Source organism: Ammodytes marinus (assembly GCF_949987685.1).
Source record: "Ammodytes marinus genome assembly, chromosome: 9".
Lineage (NCBI taxonomy): Eukaryota > Metazoa > Chordata > Actinopteri > Uranoscopiformes > Ammodytidae > Ammodytes > Ammodytes marinus.
In genome coordinates, this window is record NC_137213.1 from 25891475 (window position 1) to 25914386 (window position 22912).

At 39.5% G+C, this 22912-nt stretch overlaps 1 protein-coding gene across 1 annotated transcript in view; it reads right to left on the minus strand.

Annotated features, from left to right (window-relative positions):
* ak5 (adenylate kinase 5) overlaps positions 1 to 22912 on the minus strand; it is a 66095-nt gene that overhangs the window by 40586 nt on the left and 2597 nt on the right. Inside the window, exons 3-5 of the mRNA XM_080034798.1 lie at positions 21148 to 21315; positions 17928 to 18100; positions 9822 to 9935 (exon numbers count right to left, since the gene is read on the minus strand). Coding sequence (XP_079890924.1) covers positions 9822 to 9935; positions 17928 to 18100; positions 21148 to 21315 — 455 coding nt within the window. The remainder of the gene's footprint in view (positions 1 to 9821; positions 9936 to 17927; positions 18101 to 21147; positions 21316 to 22912) is intronic.

The following is a 22912-nucleotide window of genomic DNA, read 5'->3' on the forward strand; positions in this document are numbered from 1 at the left end:
ACCTAATCGCTGTGCCGAACACGACAGCTAATACCCTTTTAGGGATGTTCTGCTAAATGCACTCGATCAACGGAGAAAAAAAAGCAGTGAAATGAACATGGGGAAACATCGATTTAAGAGCTGAAATTCTGAAATGTGGTTTCCTGTTCCGCTGCACATGAAAATCCACATCCTTCATAGATAGATACATCCTTTTTTCTGATGGGAAATCGTATGAAGCAAAAATGTAAAAGCTAGATAATACTTATACTGTTACTTACAACACATAAGAACTTTTCAGTGTTTTATTATTTGATTTGTTTTGAGCTGAGAGATTCATTCTTGCAGTTTATTTTGAAGCAGCTGACAGGCGTTTCCATCTGTCCTCTGAACACACTGTTCATTTCTGTTGCTCACGGTGGGTTGAATGGCATTATTCTTGCTTGACCAAACAAACTGAACTAAAGTGGATGGCATACATTTCTCCGAACATAGTTTTGACCTTATGGACATGTGTTAAAGTGTGTGAAGCAGGCAGCTGCCTTCAGTGTAGTGCTGCAACAGTTATTATTTGATTTATCCCCAGATTATTTTCTTAATGAATTGTTTCGATTATAAATTGTGAAAGCTGTCCATCATATTGTTTTCAAGGCTGTTCGATTTATCAATTTTCAGGTCTTTGTTTTTGATGTTGGTCTTCTAGAGCAGCCAGACACTTTTGACCGCACAGTACATTCTGTAGATCTTTGGGAAACTGTGCCTTTCTTTCATGTATCGGATTTTCAGCCCGTTGTCCTTGGAAAGTCTCCATAACCTTTGCACACCTTGTTTTTGGGAAGTTTATCGATTTTTTGGCAGACCCTCTCAAGATTCGTAAGATTAGATGGAAAGCATCTGTGAACTGCCGTTTTCAGGTTTTTATACAGATGTTCTGTTGGGTTTAAGTGCAGGCTTCTGAGGGTCCACTCCAGGACAGTCCCGAAGCTACTGCTGTGCTTTGGGTCATTGCCATTGTCAATTTCGGTCTCATCAGAGGAGAGAATCCTATCCCTCCTGCTCTCTGAGTACTTTAAAGGCCAAACTCCAAGCGGGATGTCATATTACCTTTTGCTCAAGACTTACTTCCATCTAGTCACTATAAATAATACTAATAAATACATAAAAGGGTTAGGGTGTGCTTCTTCAATTATTGAGGACATCGTGCTCCTGGGAACACTCAAAGCTTTAGAGATGGGTTTATGCCTTTTACCTGATCTTTGCCTCGCAACAATTGTATCCCAGCAGCCTACAGACATTTCTTAATGGACTGATTTTTGTCCTGACGTGCCATGTAAATTGTGGGACCTTATTTAAACACTTATGTGCCTTTCTCAACTATGAACAATCAATTGAATTTACCACAGGTGTCATCAGAACAACTTCAAGTTCTTCTAGTTCTCATATAAATAATAGGATGGAATACTACAGAAAAAGAGGCTGAACACCTACATAAATAAGAGATGTTTGATCTTTAATACATTTGCATTCTAAAACTTTGGAAACTTGAAAAATTTCAGGAACCCTGTAAAGCGTCTTTGAGTGCCTAGGCAATAAAGCGCTATATAAAACCTATCAATTATAATTATTAATTATAATTATAATTATTATTAAAACAAAATTTGTAGATTGAAAAATCACCAGCTTTTCTATTCAAAATCAACTCAAAAAACCCGCAAAGAGGTCTGAATACTTTCTAAAGCCACTTTATATAAATATAAAAGGGTCGATAAAATATCGCAAAATTGTGAAACTGCTTGTGTTGGTAAAGGTATTACATTTACACTGACATAAAACAGAAAAGCAACACATCCTTACATTTGAGAGGCAGTAACCATGCAGTGCATTTTTGGCATTGGTCCTTGATAAACATCTTTGTATAAATTGACCGACCAGAAGAACTGTGTGCTGTTGTTGATTTGGACACACACACAGGAAGATTGACAGTGATGAAGGGATGAGACTGACAATGTGATGGTTGATTGGAGTGGAGGTAAAAAGGCTTAAGGGAGGGGGGATGAAGGGAAATACGGTCTCTCGGGTATCTTTAAAGAGTAGCAGCCAGGCGGTGGCCCATGGGAGCAGCTTATAAATGGCTGCTCTGATGTTGTAAAGGGCAAAGTAGCAACATAGAGAAAGTGCTGGAAATGGATTCTGAAGGTCCCAGGAGGATCACTCAGACGCCCAACCCCCCATAGATTAGACTGCGATAGGGAATATTGTATCCAAATATATAGCAATCTACCCTAATAATAACTATTCAAAGCTGAGAGCTAAAAGGGTCTCAATCAGGTTTAACCCTTTGAAGTTCTCTACTTATATTTTACAGGAAGAAGGTGCTCAGGGAGACAGGGTTGTGCTTAAATTCTGTTATGTTTGAGATAGACCTCTTTTATACAAAAAGTCTCAAAAATATGGCAAGAAGTTGTTCCAAGAGTGGCGTGGTGAAAAAGCATTTTGAAGAAATAGGGTAAAATTCAGGGTTGCAAAGCACCCTATTAAGTTGGAAAGTGGATTTCTTAAATTAGAGGCGGGGCCAAAGATTCTGTAAAAGGCTTTTTGTCAAAATCACTTTTGGTCAAGGTCAGTGAATTTCTCCTCACGATCCTGTGTGTGTGCTCTGAAAAAATCCAGTGTTAATACATTTCATTTTCATTTTCATTTAACTTTTATTTATCCTCGAGAGACCAATTGAGGGGTGACCCTCATTTACAATGACGTCGAGTTCAAAACAAATTCAAAGGAAAAACAACAATACATACACAATGTTCAATGCAAATACATCAAATACACAACAACAGGTGAAGAGAAAAACAATTGAAACATTTACACAGTGATGAAGAGTGGCAGCAATTAAAATTAAATGGGTGAAAGTACAATATAGCCTAATTAAAACATTTACAGGTAGAGTTTGGCAGATTTAAGATAGTTTGTTTAAATTGGTTAAAGGATATGAAGGTATTTAGTTTAATTTGTTGCTGTAAGTTGTTCCAGGAGTCGGGGCACTGAAGCTAAAAGCTGTCTTTCCCAGCTCAGACCGGGCTTGTGGGACATAAAGCATAAGCATGTCAGTGGAGCGGGTCTGATAAAGCCCATCTGAAATTTGCAGCATTTCTGTTAAATAACGAGGAAACTTCCCGGTCAAGGCTTTGTAAATAAAAATGTGCCAATGTGCGTCACGTCTCTCTTTAAGGGAGGACCACCCAACCTTTTCATATAAAACACAATGGTCTGTGTCATAAGCATCTCCTGTGATGAACCTTAAAGCAGAGTGAAAAACGGAGTCCAGGAGTTTAAGACATGAATGTGATGCATGCCGGTAAACCACATCACCGTAATCAAGGACAGACATGAAAACTTCCTCAATAATCCTTTTCCTACTAAATAAAGGGAAGGTGGTTTTGTTCCTATAAAAATAGCCAATTTTTATCGTAGTCGACAAACAAGATGTTTTATATGAAAATTAAAAGTGAGTTTATCATCTAACCAGATGCCGAGATATTTGTACTCTGTGACTCTTTCAATTAAAAATCCATTCTTTGTAAAAATATTAAAATCATAAACATTTGTAGTTCTTGCTCTGGAGAAACACATATATTTGGTTTTGTCTGTATTAAGAACCAGCCTGAGGTCCACTAGACAGTCCTGCAGTGTGTTAAAAGAGCTTTGTAGGTTCTGAATAGATTGGTGCACCGAATCGGAAATGCAATACAGTACTGTGTCGTCAGCGTATAGATGGGCGTGACAGTTTTTTAGCGATGAAACAATGTTATTTATATAAATTGTGAAAAGAACTGGACCTAAAATTGAGCCCTGTGGGACACCATTTGTAACAGTTAAAAACTCAGATTGGTATCTTCCCAGTTTAACTGACTGCTGTCTATCAGAGAGATAATCCCTAAACCAACTACATGCAGAATGATCAAAGCCAATGTCATGCAGCCTCTGTAAAAGCAAATGGTGGTCAACAGTATCAAAGGCCTTTGAAAGATCAATAAAAAGTGCTGCACAGTGCTTTTTCTTGTCTAATGCTGTAACAATGTTGTCTACAACCAAAGTCACAGCAGAGACAGTACTGTGACCTGCCCTAAAACCAGATTGGAATGGACTCAAAATGGAAGCACTAGTTAGAAATGTTTTTAACTGATTATTAATAAGTGATTCTAGAATTTTTGCGAGGCATGGGAGTTTGGAAATTGGCCTGTAATTATTAAGATAATTTTTGTCACCACCTTTATGTAAAGGAATTACGTGAGCTTTTTTCCAAATTTTAGGAACTATTCCAGAGGAGATCGAAAGATTAAAAATATGGGTTATTTGTTTTGATATTATATGTGTAGAGAGCTTGATTGAAAACGGGTCCAAATTGTCCTCTCCCATGTACTTCTTGGGGTTGATGGCACAGCCTTGGATCGGTAATTGGTCATTCTGGTCAGCCCCTTCGTTTACGTTCCCTTTGTTTTCACATACCGGTAAAAAAAGGTACTGGTTTAATGTTTACTAAACTGTGTATTAAAAACCAGATTATTTTTTTCAACGCACACAAAGGACATACAGGTAGTCGATGAAAAGAAATTTGCTGATTTTTAAAAAGTGATTTTGACAACAAGCGTTCTACAGAATCCCTGACTCCACTTCAAACTGATATGTGTCTGCAACACACATAAATATAGTGTAACGACTGCCTTGGTGACAGAGTGGTTACTGGTCATGCCATTAAATAGCAATCTTAACAGTTCAATTGCAGCCGGCAACTGTAGTTACAGGTAATTCCCCCTCTCTCTCCCCACGGTTCCTGACTGCAATCAACGCTTAATAATAACTATTCAAAGCTGAGCGCTAAAAGGGTCTGAAGTCAAGGAACCACTCAATCAGGTTTAACCCTTTGAAGTTCTCTACTTGTATTTTACAGGACGAAGGTGCTCAGGGAGACAGGGTTGTGCTTAAATTCTGTTATGTTTAAGATATTTAAGATATATATAAGGGCCAAATATTCTGTAAAATGCTTTTTGTCAAAATCACTTTTGTTCAAGATCAGTGAATTTCTCCTCACGATCCTGTGTGTGAGCTCTGAAAAAAAATCCAATGTTAATACACAGCCTTGGATCGGTAATTGGTCATTCTGGTCAGCCCCTTCGTTTACGTTCCCTTTGTTTTCACATACCAGTAAACAAAGGTACTGGTTTAATGTTTACTAAACTGTGTATTAAAAACCAGATTATTTTTTCAACGCACACAAAGGACATACAGGTAGTCGATGAAGAGAAATTCACTGATTTTTAAAAAGTGATTTTGACAACAAGCGTTCTACAGAATCCCTGACTCCACTTCAAACTGATATGTGTCTGCAACACACATAAATATAGTGTAACGACTGCCTTGGTGACAGAGTGGTTACTGGTCATGCCATTAGATAGCAATCTTAACAGTTCAATTGCAGCCGGCAACTGTAGTTACAGGTAATTCCCCCTCTCTCTCCCCACGATTCCTGACTGCTTCTTAACCTGACACACAGACTAAAATACTCCAATGCTCCCTACATGAGCCTACTAGTGAAACGGATTTTAATTTCCTGTTCCTACAAAGAAACCACTAAGGAATCTTATTTGACATTACCAGGTGTAGATAACATGGATTTGCATGAGATTCAATTTTGTGATTTTGATATGACAGCTGATTGAAGTCGGAGATGTTCAAATAAATGTTGACAGTAAGGCAGATTCAACTGTCAGAATAAAAACTGGTTACAGGAAGAACACGCAACCTGTATGTACGCTGATAGGTAAAGCACAGTAAAGTAAAGGATTCAAAGCACTTGGGCCCAGGCTGATAACTGACACTCACTTAGACAAGTGTATTAAAGGTGAAGTCAGTGATTCTGGAGAACGCTTGTTGTCAAAACCACTTTTTCTCAAAATCAGTGAATATCTTCTCACAATCTGCTACCTGTCCATTCTGTGTGCATGCTGAAAATAAACCTGGTGTTAATACACAGCCTAAGCTCTGTAAACTGGTATGTATACAAAGGGTATGTAAACAAAGGGGGCCCACCGTAGATAGCGTAATGCCGGTCTATAGAGCCTAGGCTGTGTGTTAACATTGGATTTTTTTTCCAGCGCACACACAGTACATATCGTGTGGAAATATTCACCGATTTTGACAAGAAGTGATTTTGAAAACAAGCTTTCTCCAGAATCACTTACTCCACCTTTAACATTTTCATCAACTCAGATCTCCTCTCCTCTGGACTATATGTTGGCTTGACAGGAAGAATGCAACGTTTAAAGATACTTGAAACAATCAAATGAAACAATAAAAATTGATTTTTTTAAACGTGAGTGGGACGTTTTCACACATTTCTGACCCCCAATAACACAAGGTATCTCTGCATCACTTTTCTCAAAGCATACCACAATATTTCTCTCTATATGCTCCTGAGCTGCGCTAATGCCCCTTTAATAACCAGTTGTCACTTAATTCTATTGTTAACCCCAGAGCTGCTGCATCTGTGCATTACAGGCTGAGTGGTCATCAGCTCCCGTCCAATCATCACTGACTGTATATGAGCTGTTTGTGTGCCGTTGCCAGGACACGGTTATAAACACAACTCTTTGCCTGTGTTATCTGCGAGATTTAATCACCTGTGAACTTCCTCGACTCCTTATCTAACCCGCAGGGCCCAATTAGCAAACTGTCATTAGAACTAGCAATCTTTTTAAATACGCTAACGTTGTGTTAATAAAAAACATGTATTAAGCTGAGTTAAATGTCTGAGTTTATCTATCAGGAAATGCGAATCATTGAATTATAAAATAAGGAAATGGTACATTTTAATTATGAGGCTCCTTACATGTGTAAATTCCAGATAGTTAGTGAGTGAGTCACTAATTGTATATTCTTGCCATTTATGTGGAGACGCCAAGGGGGAGAAATTATTAATTGCATACTTTGCTCCACTTTTAATAGCTGGAATTATTCATAATACCTTGTGAGCAAATTGTGAGCTCTATATATAAAGAGTGGGAGTATGTGATTGTGTGGGAATTGTCTGGTTAGAAATAATTTCCTCTTTACATAAGCCAGCCACATACAATTTAATCTCATTGTGTTTCCACCGTGCATCTTCTCAGACAGGGAACGTGTCCTAAGTGGAATCTGCTGTCAAGCGAGGGTGGACCGGGGTTACGGCAGAAATGATATTACGAGCTCTCGTTACGGCGGATATATATATACGGCCTCTTCACTGAGAGAGAGGGAAAGAATGAGCAATTGAATGAGAATATAATGAAGACAAGAGAGAGGGTGAGCCGTCTGCGAGGGTTAGTTTGATGAGCAAGAGAATCCTGGAACAGTTCTGCTCTGCAATAGAGCAGGTACGCCTGGAGGATCCAGTAGGAGACTATAGAGGAAATGTGGTGGAAAGGAATGCTAATTTGTTATACCAAATAGATCAAAAAATAAAATTGGTGTTGACGTTTTATGTTTGTTTTGTGTTTTATTACTTAGGCTGCCAGAAGCTTATATGGTGATGGTTTAAAACTCCATAACTATGGGTTTCCCTGAAGATTTAATGAATTTAACATTTCTTTTTCACAGCATTTTATTTCCGAAAGAAACTCTGGGAGATGAGGCATGCCAGGTGTCACATTTTACCCCCAAAGCTGCCACTAGGAACAATGTAACTCAAATCTTATGGATTACAGCTTTAAATGCAGATAATGCTTTACTGATCCTCAGGAAACTCATATACATTGGAGGAAATAAGTATTTGATCCCTCACTGATTTTGTAAGTTTGCCCACTTACAATGAAATGAGCGGTCTATAATTTTAATGATAGGTTTATTTTAACAGTGCAAGACAGAATAGCAAAAAGACCTTGCGGTTTATTGCAGGATCTTAATCCATTACGGCGCAGTGTGTTACCAATTGTTTTCTTGGTGACTGTGGTCCCAGCTGCCTTGAGATCATTAACAAGCTCCTGCCTTGTAGTTCTGGGCTGATCCCTGCACCATTCTCATTATCATTGAGACCCCACAGGTGAGATCTTGCATGGAGCCCCAGACCGAGGGAGATTGATGGTCATTTTGTGCTTCTTCCATTTTCTAATTATACCTATAGTTGTCACCTTCTCATCCAGCTTCTTGGCAATGTTCTTGTAGCCCATTCCGGCCTTGTGCAGGTCTATAATATTGTCCCTGATGTCCTTAGAGAGCTCTTTGGTCTTACCCATGATTGAGAGGTTGTAGTCTGATTTATTCTGTTGACAGGTGTCTTTTATACAGGTAACAAGTAACAAGTTATCAGGAGAACTTTCTTAAAGTGAAAGGACTGTGCTGTGGGAGCCAGCATCCTTTATTGTTGGTAGGGGATCAAATACTTATTTCACTCAATGAAAGGCAAAATAATTTATATCTTTTCTTCTATGTGATTTTCTGGATTTTCTTTTTGATATTCTGTCTATCACTGTTAAAATAAACCTACCATTAAAGTTATAGACCGCTCATTTCTTTATAAGTGGGCAAACTTACAAAATCAGTGAGGGATCAAATACTTATTTCCTCCACTGTATATAATTTTTTTTTTTAAATCACAACAACAGCCACTAGGTATTTTAAAGTCTTGCCCAAAGACATTATAGTCTGACAGATGCTTAACAACACAAAGACCGACGGTGAACCGGTCTGCCAGTCAGTTGGGTCGTGGCTCAGTGTGCAGTTGCTTGTTTCATTTAAAAACCCTGCACCGAGCAGTGGAAGAGCAACAAAAACAGTTTCACTCATGAATATCTGATCAGCAGCAGCCAAAGCAGTGTGGGCTCAAGGTCAGTGAATACATGAATATTAAACCCTAGACTTGATCAAACAGTCTGATGTTGCAAGCACACAGACTGGTTTAGAGCAGATATTTCAAATGCACACTAATTTCCCTGTCCATAGCAACACATAGTCTGTTTATCAATGAAACAAATAAAACATTGGTCGAATTCCATCAGCCAGTATCTTCCAAAAAAAAGGCCCAACAAACAAAATTGATTAAGTTATTTGAAATTTGAATCACTGACATTTGGGGAATTGCTCATTTGGGGAAAAATATATTAGATTAACTTTGAAAAGTAGTTAAATATTTACAACTTGTCAAAGAGTATAAAATGCCCTGACATTGACCCTGAGAAGCTGTGCAGCATCTGATAACAAATCCATCAAACCACAGAGCAAACAAAGCTTTGTCCTTAGTTCTCATGCTAATGGTGATAAAACTTGAGGGATGGCAGCTCCAGTTTGTGTGTCCAACTCATTTACATAATTGTCTTGTAGCCGGAGACACCGATATGGCTGTTTGTGTGTGTGTGACAGACAGACAGACTGGACCTTTTGCTGTGTCTACATCACAGGAAAACCAAATTAGCTGTGACTCTGTGGCTCTGTCTGGATGCCAATACAAAAACTTTGTGTGTATCAGTTGGTCATACACATCTGGTGTGCTGTAAGCAGAAGGTAGAAGATACCATGTATAATTAAGTTGATTATGTACATTTGACATGTATTTTTCTTAATTTATTGTTAAACCTGAAACCTGAAAAGCTAAATAAAAACAATATAAGCAACAGGTAAGATAGCGATGTTTTTGATCTGCAGGCAAGGCAAAGTGTCTACTTTATATTTAGACTGAATAAAATATCTAACATCCAGATTTTTGTGTTTGAAAATATGCCCAAGGAAAGATTCCCAAGTATGGACTCGAGCATTTGGACGTAGTATGAAAATGTGTAGAGAGTTATTTTGAAAATTCTGATTTAAAAACTCACCTGGTCTTCAAAGGACAAAGCCTGCCCTACGTCTCGTGGGAACCCGTCTATGACAATGCCATTGGCGTCTGGGGTCTTCATGATCTTCTGTTTAATCTCGGTTATTGTTGTTTCCTGGTAAACAGCGAAAGCAAAACGATTCCCATTAACATCTCTTGCCGCCTCAGTTTTGTGTCTAAATGTCACAACAGCAATAAGGAAGAGTTCTGGATAATAAAAAAAAAACAATTGCCATATCGACAGGGATTTCAATGGTGGTTTAACTGCCATAAATATTATTTCTGTGATTATTTAATATTTTGTTACATTTATGTATTTAATTCGTTTTTCATGAATATTGAGTTTGTAATATTAGGTAGGAACTAAAGTTCAGTTTCCGTTGCACATGCACACTTTAAGGTGTTACAGCCAATGCACGTGAGCACAAACATTTCCCCGTGTGTTAATTTGAGAAGTCACTCGTAAGTTAATAATAATTGATAGGTTTTATATAGCGCTTTATTGCCTAGGCACTCAAAGACGCTTTACAGGGTTCCTGGTTCAATTCTTTCACACACAGTCATACCGGTGGTGGTAAACTACGAGAGTAGCCACAGCTGCCCTGGGGCCTCCATGCCTGGGGCAGACTGACGGAAGCGTGGCTGCCATTCAGCGCCAACGGCCCCTTCGACCACCACCTCAAACATACAGCAATCATACACATTCACACAAGGCAAGGTGGGTGAAGTGTCTTGCCCGAGGACACAACAACCATGACACCAGTGGCCGGGCGGGGATTAAATTTTATTTTATTCAGACATATCGAAAAATTAAAAGCATGAAAATACAATTAAAAAAAATATGTTCAAATGATTTCACAAATAAAAATAAACAAAAAATAAACAAATGGATTTGATCAATACTATAACTCACTTTTCACTTAACACAAACAATGTGCGACGTTCTCTGAGTAGGTGACTGGTTTTGGAAGATATTTCAGCAAAACAGTTTAAAGTTGTATGCAGTTTGATTTTACAGCAGAGTGTGAATTAGTTTTGTTAATGTTGGTTTCATTAATAGTGCGGATTCAATGAGGTTGTAAATGAGATGAAAGCCCTTAAAAGTGCAGTCAGTGATTCTGGAGGACACTCAAAATCACTTTTTGTCAAAATCAGTGAATTCTCCTCACGATCCACTACCAGTGTGTGCACTGAAAAAAATCCAGTGCCAATACACAGCCTAGACTCTGTAAACTAGCATGTTGCTACGGTGAGCCCCCTGTTTACATAGCCTTTGTTTACATACCAGTTTACAGAGAACTAGGCTGTTTATTAACATCCAGATCTTCTTTTTCAGCGCAAATCGAGAGTACAGACAGGTCGCGGATCGTGAGGAGATATTCACTGATTTTGACAAGAAGTTATTGTGACAACAAGCATTCTCCAGGATCGCTGACTCAATCTTTAAAAGAGAATAATGAATAGCTGATTTAACTATGACAGCACACTGGGGAATCTCACATTATAATGCATCTGTTTATCCAATTCTACTTTAATATCTGAATGCAACAGAACAACTGTTTTCATTACACTTGAGGCTGGAGAGTGCCAACATCTTTTAGCATCAATTACTTCCTCGTGGCTGGCTGGAGGAGGTCACCATGTTTCAGAATGTATTTCTTCAGGCCGAATGCATCACAAGATATGGCAGAGATACAATGCTCTGATCTAAAAATAACATCCGTGGCCATCACAGATGTTTAATTTCCCCCTCCCTCCACAGAATATGAGCAGTGGCCCCGACATGAGCAGAGATCGAGATTGCATCGAAATAGATTAATGTACTGTATGTGCGTTTGAAATAAAATTAGAAAAAAGCTAATCTAAGAGAAGCTGTCTGATCCACTGCCGGGGCTCCATGTCGGAGCGCTCACAGGAATGCCAAGCATCAAACAATCATCTCTGATTCCCATGGAGACCACCTCTCTCTATAGCAACGTCCCAGGGTCACTAGAGCTGTGTCTGAAATCTCTCTCTCATTCACTCCTTCCTATATAATAAACACCCAGTAGTAAACTCTATAGTGAAATAGAATTGTTTTCAGATTTTTCAGATTCTCAAAACATCTAGCAATAATTTTGCATTATAACAAAAAGGTGCAGTCTAACAAATGTGATATTGACGCTACAATGAAAAAAAAAACTATTTTTATCGTCTGAATTACACAACAATGCGAAAGAAAAATGTGTGATGGGCTGCAAAGACTGAATAAAACAAAATCTGAAAGTATATATAGTGCAATATTAAGCATATAGGGAGTGATGACAGACACAGCATCAGTCACAACACGTTATCAGCAACAAGTGAGGCACAACTCACCGCTCAATACACAATTATTGTAGTTATGTGTGTAAATTGACTTGTAGTATGGACTTTGAAGTGACAGCTTTATTGATGTGGAATAAAATGGTCTCTCTCCCGTCAGAGGCAATTGTAGACAAGGGCTATAATTTTTACACAAAGTCAATAATTTATCATGTCATGGTGTAATTTGAAAACAATACCAGTTATGGAGGTTAATTTACTGAAGCATGTGCTGGAGTATGAAATTGCATCTATCTAGCGAGGTAGCGAGTAATATTGCTTGTAACCTTTGATAGGGTATTTGATACGGTGTAACCCTAACGAATTGTTTGTTAACCACGGTTTAAACCCGCAGTGTGTAGAATTTTGGGTTTTATTTCCTAGCAGATTTTGTAGAAAATAATTATAATATCCATAAGTACATTTAATTTAGTGCATAATAGCTGATTTTTTTTTTTTATTATAATTTTTTCCCTTAGAAAGGGTCTCATATATGTCCATATTTCTGCATATTTTGGACCAAGGCCTAGTGCCGTCATCTTGAAAGTGTCATAGTTGGAATGTCATCAGGTGCATTGTTTAAAATTTAAATATGTTCTTGTCCTTGAAGGCCACTGTAGCTTCTGTTATTATTCAAAAGGGTTGGGGTTACCCAGGGAGCGTTGCATTCTAGAACTTTGTAGAACTTTCTTGATGATGTCATATTACACACTGCACCTTTAAGCATCACTACAGTAACTCGACTTTTTGATCGTAGCATTGTCACCAAAGACCACTTTTATCCACCCCCGTAAAGTTTTTCTTTAGGTGTCACTTGTTTGTTGTTGGTGGGCGTATCATAAACAGTCAACTCAGGCCACTTCTGATTGGTGAAAATGAATTTATAAAACCATTGACACGACAGTTAACACCCTGGTACAGACATGCTGCATAATGTAGACCCTCATCAAGCCTTTGTTATTTGCTAATCATCGCATCATCGCTCATTTGCTATTCATGTTGCTTGAAATCTGTTTTTTTTTTGCTTTGAAATCTACACATCATTCAGCCCTAGTCGCCAACCCATGACATGTCACAGAACCGTAGATGTTGAATTTTTCCGTTATTCTCATCTATGTTAAAATAATACAATTTATCGTAGGGAATAAATCTTTGAAAGTCCTTGGAGAAACGTTTGAGTTTGAACATCATCATTTTTATGAGAAAAGAGCAGCTCAATCTAATGTCGTCATCTTTGTGTTGATCAGGGTCCAAAGCTTTGGGACTAGTCATACCTTGAATACAACCGGTTTTGTAAATAGCTTTTGGTCAAGACTGAACTCCCAAGGTTTTTAGTCACGTGTCACCAACCAACGTGAGGTTTTCTTCAATGGCAAAGGAAATCGAGTATCTACTAAAGAAGAACACTTACTGCTGATGGTGGTGAGGCAGCACCAGTGAAACTTTTGAAAACAAACTAATATGAAAGAAATATTTGAATGGACATTTTGCTTTTCTCTTCGTGACATTTATTTGACAATGTTTTTTCCGAAATTGCACTTTTATTGACATTAACCGGTGTACTTACTGTATCATTTACTGTTATTAAAAAATGGTAAAGTAGATATACTTGTGGGACGCTCACTGCCACTGTGACAGTATGTGGAACATATCAAAGTATATATTATTAGCATCTTGGGAATTGGCAGACAGTTTTTATTTCAATTTGAAAATAAACCCTGTCGTTTAAAGGGCCACACAGTATAAGTGGGTCTTAATCTGTTTTTTTAAAGGCACTGGATCCTGTTGAACCATCTAAACAATGCAGTGGTATTGGTCTTAAATGTTAGGTCAGACTGTCTGACATTCGAGATCCTCTCGTGATAAGACCGGTGGGATTTCTAAGCTGGAACAGAAGTTCAGAAATATATCTGCATCACATGACCTTAAAGAGTGGTTCATACAAACAGTCACAAACTTCAAATTCATGTGGTTGTTGGCTGAGAGTCAATGAAGTCAGTGACGTTGTGTGTTTGTGCTGCATTTCCAGCTATGAAGAACACACAGCTGAGCACAGTTACAGTACCCCAGGCTTTAAGAAAACACACATGGATGACTTTACCCAGCCCTTTTAATAGCCCCTTTTATACAGAGATTGCGGCATATTGACGGAACAACATCACTCCAATATGCCGGCTTTGCTTGCTTCTGTGTTATTTACACAGAACCAAGCAACGCCGGCCTGCTGGCGCATCAGTAGCCCCTTTTACACAGCGTCCGGAATGAAAGAGGTGCTTGTAAACAGCGTCAGGTGTGTAAACATTTAGCGCTGCGCCGGTCAGATGCTTTACAACAACAACACTGGCCGGTGAATTGAGAGCAGAAGTGCTGGAGCTTGTAGTAAGAGGGCCGTATTTTACTGTCCCCACGATGTGCCGGTTGATCTCGCGACGCGCTGAGTCCAACATCTCTGGGACTGTTAATCAAACTGACAAAAATCACTCCGCTGCTCACTGCTTCACCTCTGTGTCTGTCTGTGTGTTTGTGTGACAGGTTTGCTGTGAGCGAGTCTCTTTGTAAGGGCAGCGATCTGCCAATCAGACACACATACACACAGTGTGTGAAGTCACGTTACTGTAGACAGAAATAAAGTGTGGATATACGCTCAGACTTAGGATAATAATAGCGGTGGCGATCCGGTCGCAACCTAGCTTAGCCTAGCTTTCCCATTGTACAACTTCCCCTGGGCAGAAATAGACTCATACACTCTGCAAAATGAAGCACGGGGGTTTGGATTGAGCAGCGGACCTTATGACCAGCTAGATTATACGCCTTTCCTTTTATTTGGTGATTTTTACGGGACATCAGGCCGCCGTGATTAATGTTAAACACACGTCCTTCAACTGCTAACATGGTCGCATGTTTAGAACGTAGGCTGTAACGTCAAACGCCCCCCTGTTCCGCAACAACAAGCTGGAGCATTTAAACAGAGAGGCGGAACTGATTGTGTCGGGAATCTTACTACCCCCCGAGGTAGTAAAATTCCCGGAACAATCTCTCGCACCTTTCTTCCCTCGTTCCGCAACTGTCGCATTTAAACAGCAGGGCGGAGGGCCGAAAGGCCGGCATATTCCCGGCTTTCACTGGCTGTGTAAAAGGGGCTATAGAAAATGTGTCTTTAAAGGAATATGTTGGCATTTTGGGATGTATACTTATTTGCGTGACTGTCTGTCTCTCTGTCCCGGTAGAGGGATTACTACTCTGTTTCTGTTTGTCTTCCTTTTCACTTGTTCCCTGTTAAAGGGTTGTTTGGGAAGTTTGTATAGATTGTAAAGCCCCCTGAGGCAAAATGTGAGTTGTTATTTTGGGCTATATAAGTAAAACCTATTTGACTTGACTGGAGTATGCTTGATCATGTTTAGCTTTTTGAGTTGAGAGTTAGATGACAAGATTGATACCACTCTCATGTCTGTATGTTAAATATAAAGCTGCAGCCAGTTTAGCTTGGGAAAAAGAGTGGACATTGGGGTAAACAACAGCTTAGCTCCTTCCAAAGGCCAACAAACCTAACCAAAACAACATATAAAGCTCCAACAACTTGCTATATGATGTTTGTTAAATCTTTATGTAAAAATTATGTCTAATAAAGTTGTGGTTGTATGGTAAATTATAAACTGGACTAGTGTTTATGTTAAATTAAGCTAACTGTATTCTAGCTGTAGGCTCAAACAAAAGTGGAGTGAAAGTTAATAGATATAATATGAAACTGCTCAAAATATTAGCGTCTAACCCTCAACAAGAAAATTAGAAAGCTTGGAAAATTTCCCAAAATATGATTCCTTTTAAATTATTTTAATTTATTCATATAAACTTTCAAAGTAAACCCAGATGTATTGCCTGCACCTCCAGTTGACAGACACAATTGCGAAGATCTTCAGCTATTTAAATTGACAAATGACAAAATCATTAGGATCACATGCTATGATAGAGGGTAATAATATCTGTGCAAACCAATTAAAACACACCAGAACATCATACAACAATATGTACACAAGCCACGCTGTCATCAGGGCTACTCTTTCAAGCTGCAGTCCTCTCATGTACCCATGTGCCTCGTCTTCTCATCATTACATACAGGATCATTTAGAAACCAAATTCTAATCTGCTCCTCTAAACTAATCATAGCAGGAAATGAAATGGCTGACAGCCACCAGTCACTCTATCACAGGTAATATGACTGCTGCTTGGCACACTCTGCTGTTTATCTCACCACGGTTCTGAAATGACACAATGTAGTGATAAACATTCAGGGAAGGGGGATGATAATTTAGGTGGTTGGCACTTATTGAATATAATTCACGAGGGGACGCTGGCTAAGATCTGCCAGTCACGAAGCAGCCCAGTTGGCGGCTTCACCAATGCAGCCTGGCGCCCATTAAGACGGTTAAGACCATCCACTCAGGGGTCTTCATGTTGCTAATCAAAATCTATCCAGACAATTAGAATCAGTCATTGTGGGCGCTCCAGTGGCGTGGTGAATAGAGCGCGTACCATATTGGCTCCGGCCTTCGTTGGACCTTTACTGCAGGCCATCCCCCCTCTCTCTCTGTCTCCCCATTTCAACTCTGTACTATCAAATAAAGCTTGAAAATGCAAAAAAAAAAGAAAAAAGAATCAGTCATTGATTAACCCCCTGCAAGATGTTTTTATCATGGTGTTTTTTCGGTCCTTCCACAATCCAAAGTAGCATTTATCAATCAGCCATGGCAAATAAATTCTCATGGCAAATAGGATTCAAGTCTCTCTGCATGTTGATTTGTCTTCAAACTAAGTGACTAAAACTATAGGATGTCTGGGTTAAAGCAAGTAATTGACTATTTAAACTGGCATACTATTTGTAATTTGAAGTATTTTATCATTTTTCGATTAGTCTGTTGTTATTTGTATTGCTTTTATCCTTTATTATTTGTGTACGGTGTCCTTGAGTGGCCTGAAAAGAGCTATAAATAAAATGAATTATTTGTGTTAATAATATTAATATCTATTTATTCTTGAACACATGAGGCATCATTTGCATTTTCTATACAGTGTTTGTAACACCGGAGCACAAACAACAACATTGGGGTTCGAGCCCATTTTCGTCCTAAAGTAGCAGAGTCATTATCTTGGAGGGAGGGTTGCTAATAAGACGGATAAGTGTCCCTCTCTCTGCCGCACGTCTGTGATCTGGATGCTACTAATTAGTCCCTCGTTACAAGCACACTGAGAAAATTACCTGCGAGTGACTGGACACACTCCAAGCTCATCCTCCCTCTCATATTATCCCCATCACTCACACACACACACACACACACACACACACACACACACACACACACACACACACACACACACACACACACACGTCTGTGCGGCTATACTTGTGAGGACATTCATTGTGCCATCAAAACTAAATGCATGACCCCAACCCTCACACTAACCCTAACCTAAACCTTATTCATACCTGAACCTTAAAACCTGGTGTTAACAGCCCTTTAAAGGTCTATCCCAAAGTGAGAACTGGCCAAAATGTCCTCACTTTTCTAAAATGTCCTCAATGTTAAGGTCCAAAACTCAAATTGGCTCACACACACACACACACACACACACACACACACACACACACACACACACACACACACACACACACACACACACACACACACACACACACACACACACACACACACACACACACACACACACACACACTCTCCCATGTGTCCTTCTCTAGTTTCTCTGCTACCTGTGGTGCCAGTTCTCCGTTGGTGATGATTTTGGCAATCAGGCTCCACTTTCTGTTGCTCGTGGCATTGTGGATCATCTTCTTTCTCAGCAGCTCGCCCACAGACACATACTGGAAGCCGTAGCGCTCGGCAATCTTCAGGCACTGTGTTCCTTTGCCGCTGCCAGGGCCACCTATAGGCACACAGGGAGAGGAGAGCTGTTGATGTTTTGGAAGGTGATTATTGTCTATTGTGTGTGTGTGTGAAATGTGTGAGCATGTCAAACATTGTGTGTGGATGTGTTTGCGTAGGCGCATGTGTTCATCAGTGAGAGAAACCCAGATTATCCGAGACTTTGTGTGTGTGTGTGTGTGTGTGTGTGTGTGTGTGTGTGTGTGTGTGTGTGTGCACGTCTCTGCTTGTGCTTTCAGTTGAGTGAGACAGTGTTTGTGACTATGTGTCTCTCTACGTTATTTGCAAGTGTATGTGGAGGATAAGGGCATGAGTGTGTCTGTGTGGGGAGGGGGGGGGGGTAGGTATGTGTGAACCTCCTACATTTAATAACAGATTAAGTTATTTTATCTCTCTTGTGTGCGGGAGATTTTTAAAATAATTTTACTGCACCTTCCTCCGACACACCTGTCATCCACTCAGGTGTGCAGAGATCTTTTTCAATACATATAATATTGATAATTCCTCTAAAATCAAAAAGCGCAATCGTTGAAAGCAATTAAGTACCTATTTTGTAAAGTTAATTGCCAGTTATGTCCTGAAGGTGCTAGATAACCACACTGTACGAGCTGTCAGTTTGTGAAAGGCCTGTTGCATACGTGTCGGTAAAAGCCATCTGACAACTTCAGAGCTGCTGCTTTGCTGACAACTCCGTTTCATTCCAGGATTTTAAGGGATGCTTCTGTTACCATAGAGATGTCAACCGCTCCAAAATTGTTTCTGATTTTAAAGCCAGTCGAGAGTGAAGTCAAATTAGTCTGAGTGGGTAATTTATTCAGTCATGGTGTTCATTTCAGAAATGTGTTTTGGACCCAAGTGCAAAAAAATAATTGGAAATCAGTGTTCGCTAACATATTAAATGGTTGGATTTGATTGAGATCGTCCAGTTTTGACAGTAAAGTGTGACTGAAGTAACTGTAATAGGCTATGTCATTGTTTTGTAAAAAGCATTTTTTTGTTATTCATTTGAAATCAAGATTTCCTTGATCCATATGCGTGTGAGCTTTAATACGCAGAAAACTAGTTTGATTCACACACGTTATTACATTTTTTATTCTCATTATAATTCCTGTTTACATGGCTGCCTTGCTCCGACCGCACAAGCAAATGTTGAAATGCAAAACAGAAAGAAGAGAAACACGCAAACAAGCGCAGTAGTTGAAGTCAACTTTGCTCTGCAAATTCAAACTATGTTTTGCATCTACAGTACTTCCTACACAGCTGGAACAGATCATAGATGAATGGAGAGCCTTGGAATCTCCCCCCGCTCTCATACGGTTTTAAAACAAGCTGAAAATCCACGAGTCACACTGACCTTTGAAAAGTTATAAGTAGACATACAGTAAGTCAGATTTAGATGTTTATTGTTTTAAATATATTTTAATTTCATTTATTAGACTACTTGACTCTTGAACAGGTGCAGATAATCACATTACCAATGGCTCTGGTCAGTCTAAGTGTCTGTGTTAGCATCTGCAACAGCAGCATCATTGAACCAGACATGAATGTAATGCAATTACTAACTCAACTCTACATGTGTTTTTTCTTCTACTGTAATTACAGTATGTCTCATTGAATGGGCCCTTCGATCAACAAACTATTCTTAGACAGGGAGTGGGAAAATATAAAGTGAAAGTGTTGCAGTATAGTGAAAGGCGGGAGAGGATGACAGATACACTTATATTCGATTAGCATATGCACACTTTATCTTACATCTGAGTATTTCTTCATGTTCGACCCATTTCCTTTATGAACCTCCTGACCAAACACATGTCTTTGTCTATCCGTCTCTCTCTGCAAACCTTTCCGACAAAACATTTGCCTTGGCAGCTGCCGATATCCTATTCTCCCTTTTTAAATTTTGAGCAGAATGTTCTCAGAATAAGAACTGGCTTTGTGCTGCATGAATAAATAATATAATCGACACTCCAACCTTCCAGGTACACGACAACAAAAACCCAAAGTAGACTGCTAGCAGACAGGCCGTCTGGAGGTTTTCTGAGGGCTTTTCACAGACAAAGAAACCTCAAATAAACTATTTTGAAGAGGGTTTATAAATAGCAGCTTTTTTCGGTCCAGCCCAACCGGTGTCATTACTCTTTGTGCTCAGCTGCCTTGCCTAATTCATAAGATTAATGAAAGTATGTGACAGGTTAATGCAGGCAGGCCCATCAAGGAAATCAGATTAGTAGAGCGTAAGTGTATAACACAGGGATTGACATGCAACAAGCTCTCCCCCCCTACTGATACCGACATAGAGAGGCGGGGCTACGTTCAAAATACCAGGAAAAACACACAGCTGCTAGTGTACAAACACTCCCCGATTCGTAGATTCCCATCCAGGCCAAGTATTTTTAGATCATCACCAAGGCAAATATAAACTTCTACGTTGCATATTTGTTGATCTTTTGATATAAATAGATATGGCCCTAATCAGAAGCATTAGAGAAACACTGGTTGTTCTCCTGTGTTTGCTGCACACTTAATTGACATTTGCTACTTTGTCTAATCTGATGGAAAACATGAGTCAGCAGTAGTCCGCACGTCTTAAAAATCACAGATGAGCTAACTGTAAATAGACTTTCCTTATTGTCAGACTGTCAAAAGCACATAAGCCACAAAAATGCCATCGTCACATAAAATTCCTTTTTTAGAATTAAATTGCCCATAGGGGATCCAGCTATTTCTTGATGGCATTAGATAGACACACACTGTACGAGATGTGAGTTTGTCAAAGGCCTGCTGCATATGTGTCTGTAAAAGCCATCTGACAACTTGAAGGCCGCTGCTTTGCTGACAACTAAATGATTTCAGAGATGCTTCTGTTACCATAGAAAATGCAACCGCTCCAAAATTGCTCATAATTTTCCCCTGCGCCATAGAGGACCATATTGTTTTCCACCCACCACTAAAAAAGAAGCACTCCTTTTCTCCGCCTATCTTTAATGCTTGTGTGTTGTTTTGTGTGTTTGTTTGTGTGTTGTTTTGTGTGTTTTTTTGTGTGTTTACCGATGACAAGGATGACTCTGGGTCTGGGCCTGGATGGGTCAAACACCTCATACTCCTCTATGAGCTCGGCCGTCTCTGACAGGTCCGAGTCGCTCTCAATGGAGAACTGGCTGATGGGAGGCAGGCGGTCGTAACGTCTGTAGGGGAAATTGGGGCTGTCGGGCAACACTGATACACACACCCAAGCACACACACACACACACACACACACACACACACACACACACACACACACACACACACACACACACACACACACACACACACACACACACACACACACACACACACACACACACACACACACACACACATTATTTCAAATGCTGCCAATGCCCACTTCAGAACAAAGAACCACATAACGTCAAAGCCTGCTGTAACATGTCATACAGTAAATGTATCTGAGATGTAAGTGTGGCAAATTCAATGCTTCATTCAGTTTGGTAATTATTCTACTGTCACTGCTGATGAAAGCATTGATTATAAACATATTTACCATATTTATTCCTATGGGAACCAAAACATTTTCATTACGCTGCCATATAGATTACAGCACTGGGGATGTTATTGGTCACACAATATTATCTTCTCAACATGTGACTGAGGATATAGAGGTTTTGCTAAAGAGAATGGATAATTGGCTCTTTTGAAGATTTTAGAAAAACAGGCAGAAGTCATTCAAATTGGGACGCTCCACCTGCCTGAATCTAAAGGTTAACTTTTGCCCTTTTTAAAACATTTCTCACACAGTCAATCAGGCCCAGATTGGAATCATTTAGAAAGCCAGAGCAACGTTCGCTTCCAGCCAAACGTATTGAGACGTGGCAGATTTGAGCTACAGCTTTCAGCCGAGAGGGGAATGGCAGGACACGGGAATCTGTAGCCCTGATTATAGGCAGCAGTTCCTGGCAACTAAACTATGCAGCTGGCAAAGCTTTCTAGGGTGTTCAGCAATACATAAAGAGAATTTCTCAAAGCTGCCCAGCCTCTGGACTCTTCTTAACTCTTCTTAACTGTCATCTCTTTTTATAAAAAATCATCTCTGCGTCATGTGGCCTTGGTGTTATGCCTGTAAGCCTTAAGATGCATTACAATTTGTTTTTAACTCAACACACGTGTGTCTCTATACGATTATTTTCCCATGTTATTTCCTTTGTACTGTGTTACTGCTGTTTTGCACACAGTCAAACAAACAAGTTAATGTTTGACTTTAAAGTAGACTCAGTAAAAACGCAACTCCACAAAGGGAAATTGTTATTAGCATACTAGAGCCTTATTAGCATACTAGAGCCGTAGTCTGAGTCCAATTTCAGTTTTTTTGTTTTGCATCTCCGGTACTTCCAGCATACTTTTGTAACTGCACACATGTTATTTATTAACTACAAATGTTCAAATGTTGTCCTGTATTGTTCAGTAACAGACTGCCTGTACAAGTCAGTTAATTAAGGCAGCACAAGCATGTAAGAGGCTGAGATCCGGACAGTTTGAACGCAACAGTGGCTTCTTACGAACTTAGTACCTGGTGTTTTGGACGTGGTGTGTTCTGGTGGTGTTCAGATGCCTCAGTGACTGTTTTTGAAACTAAAAGTATCTGAGACTTGTGTGCTGTGAGCTGTGCTTCACACTGTAGCACAACGTCCTATCTCTACACGCTTTAAAAGTATTCTGCTAGTATTCTAGTAGAAAAGCAACAACCGTTTCAACAATCTACCTACAGTGAGGTTTATAAAGGCACAGAACAAATATCAACCCTGTTCAAACAGTG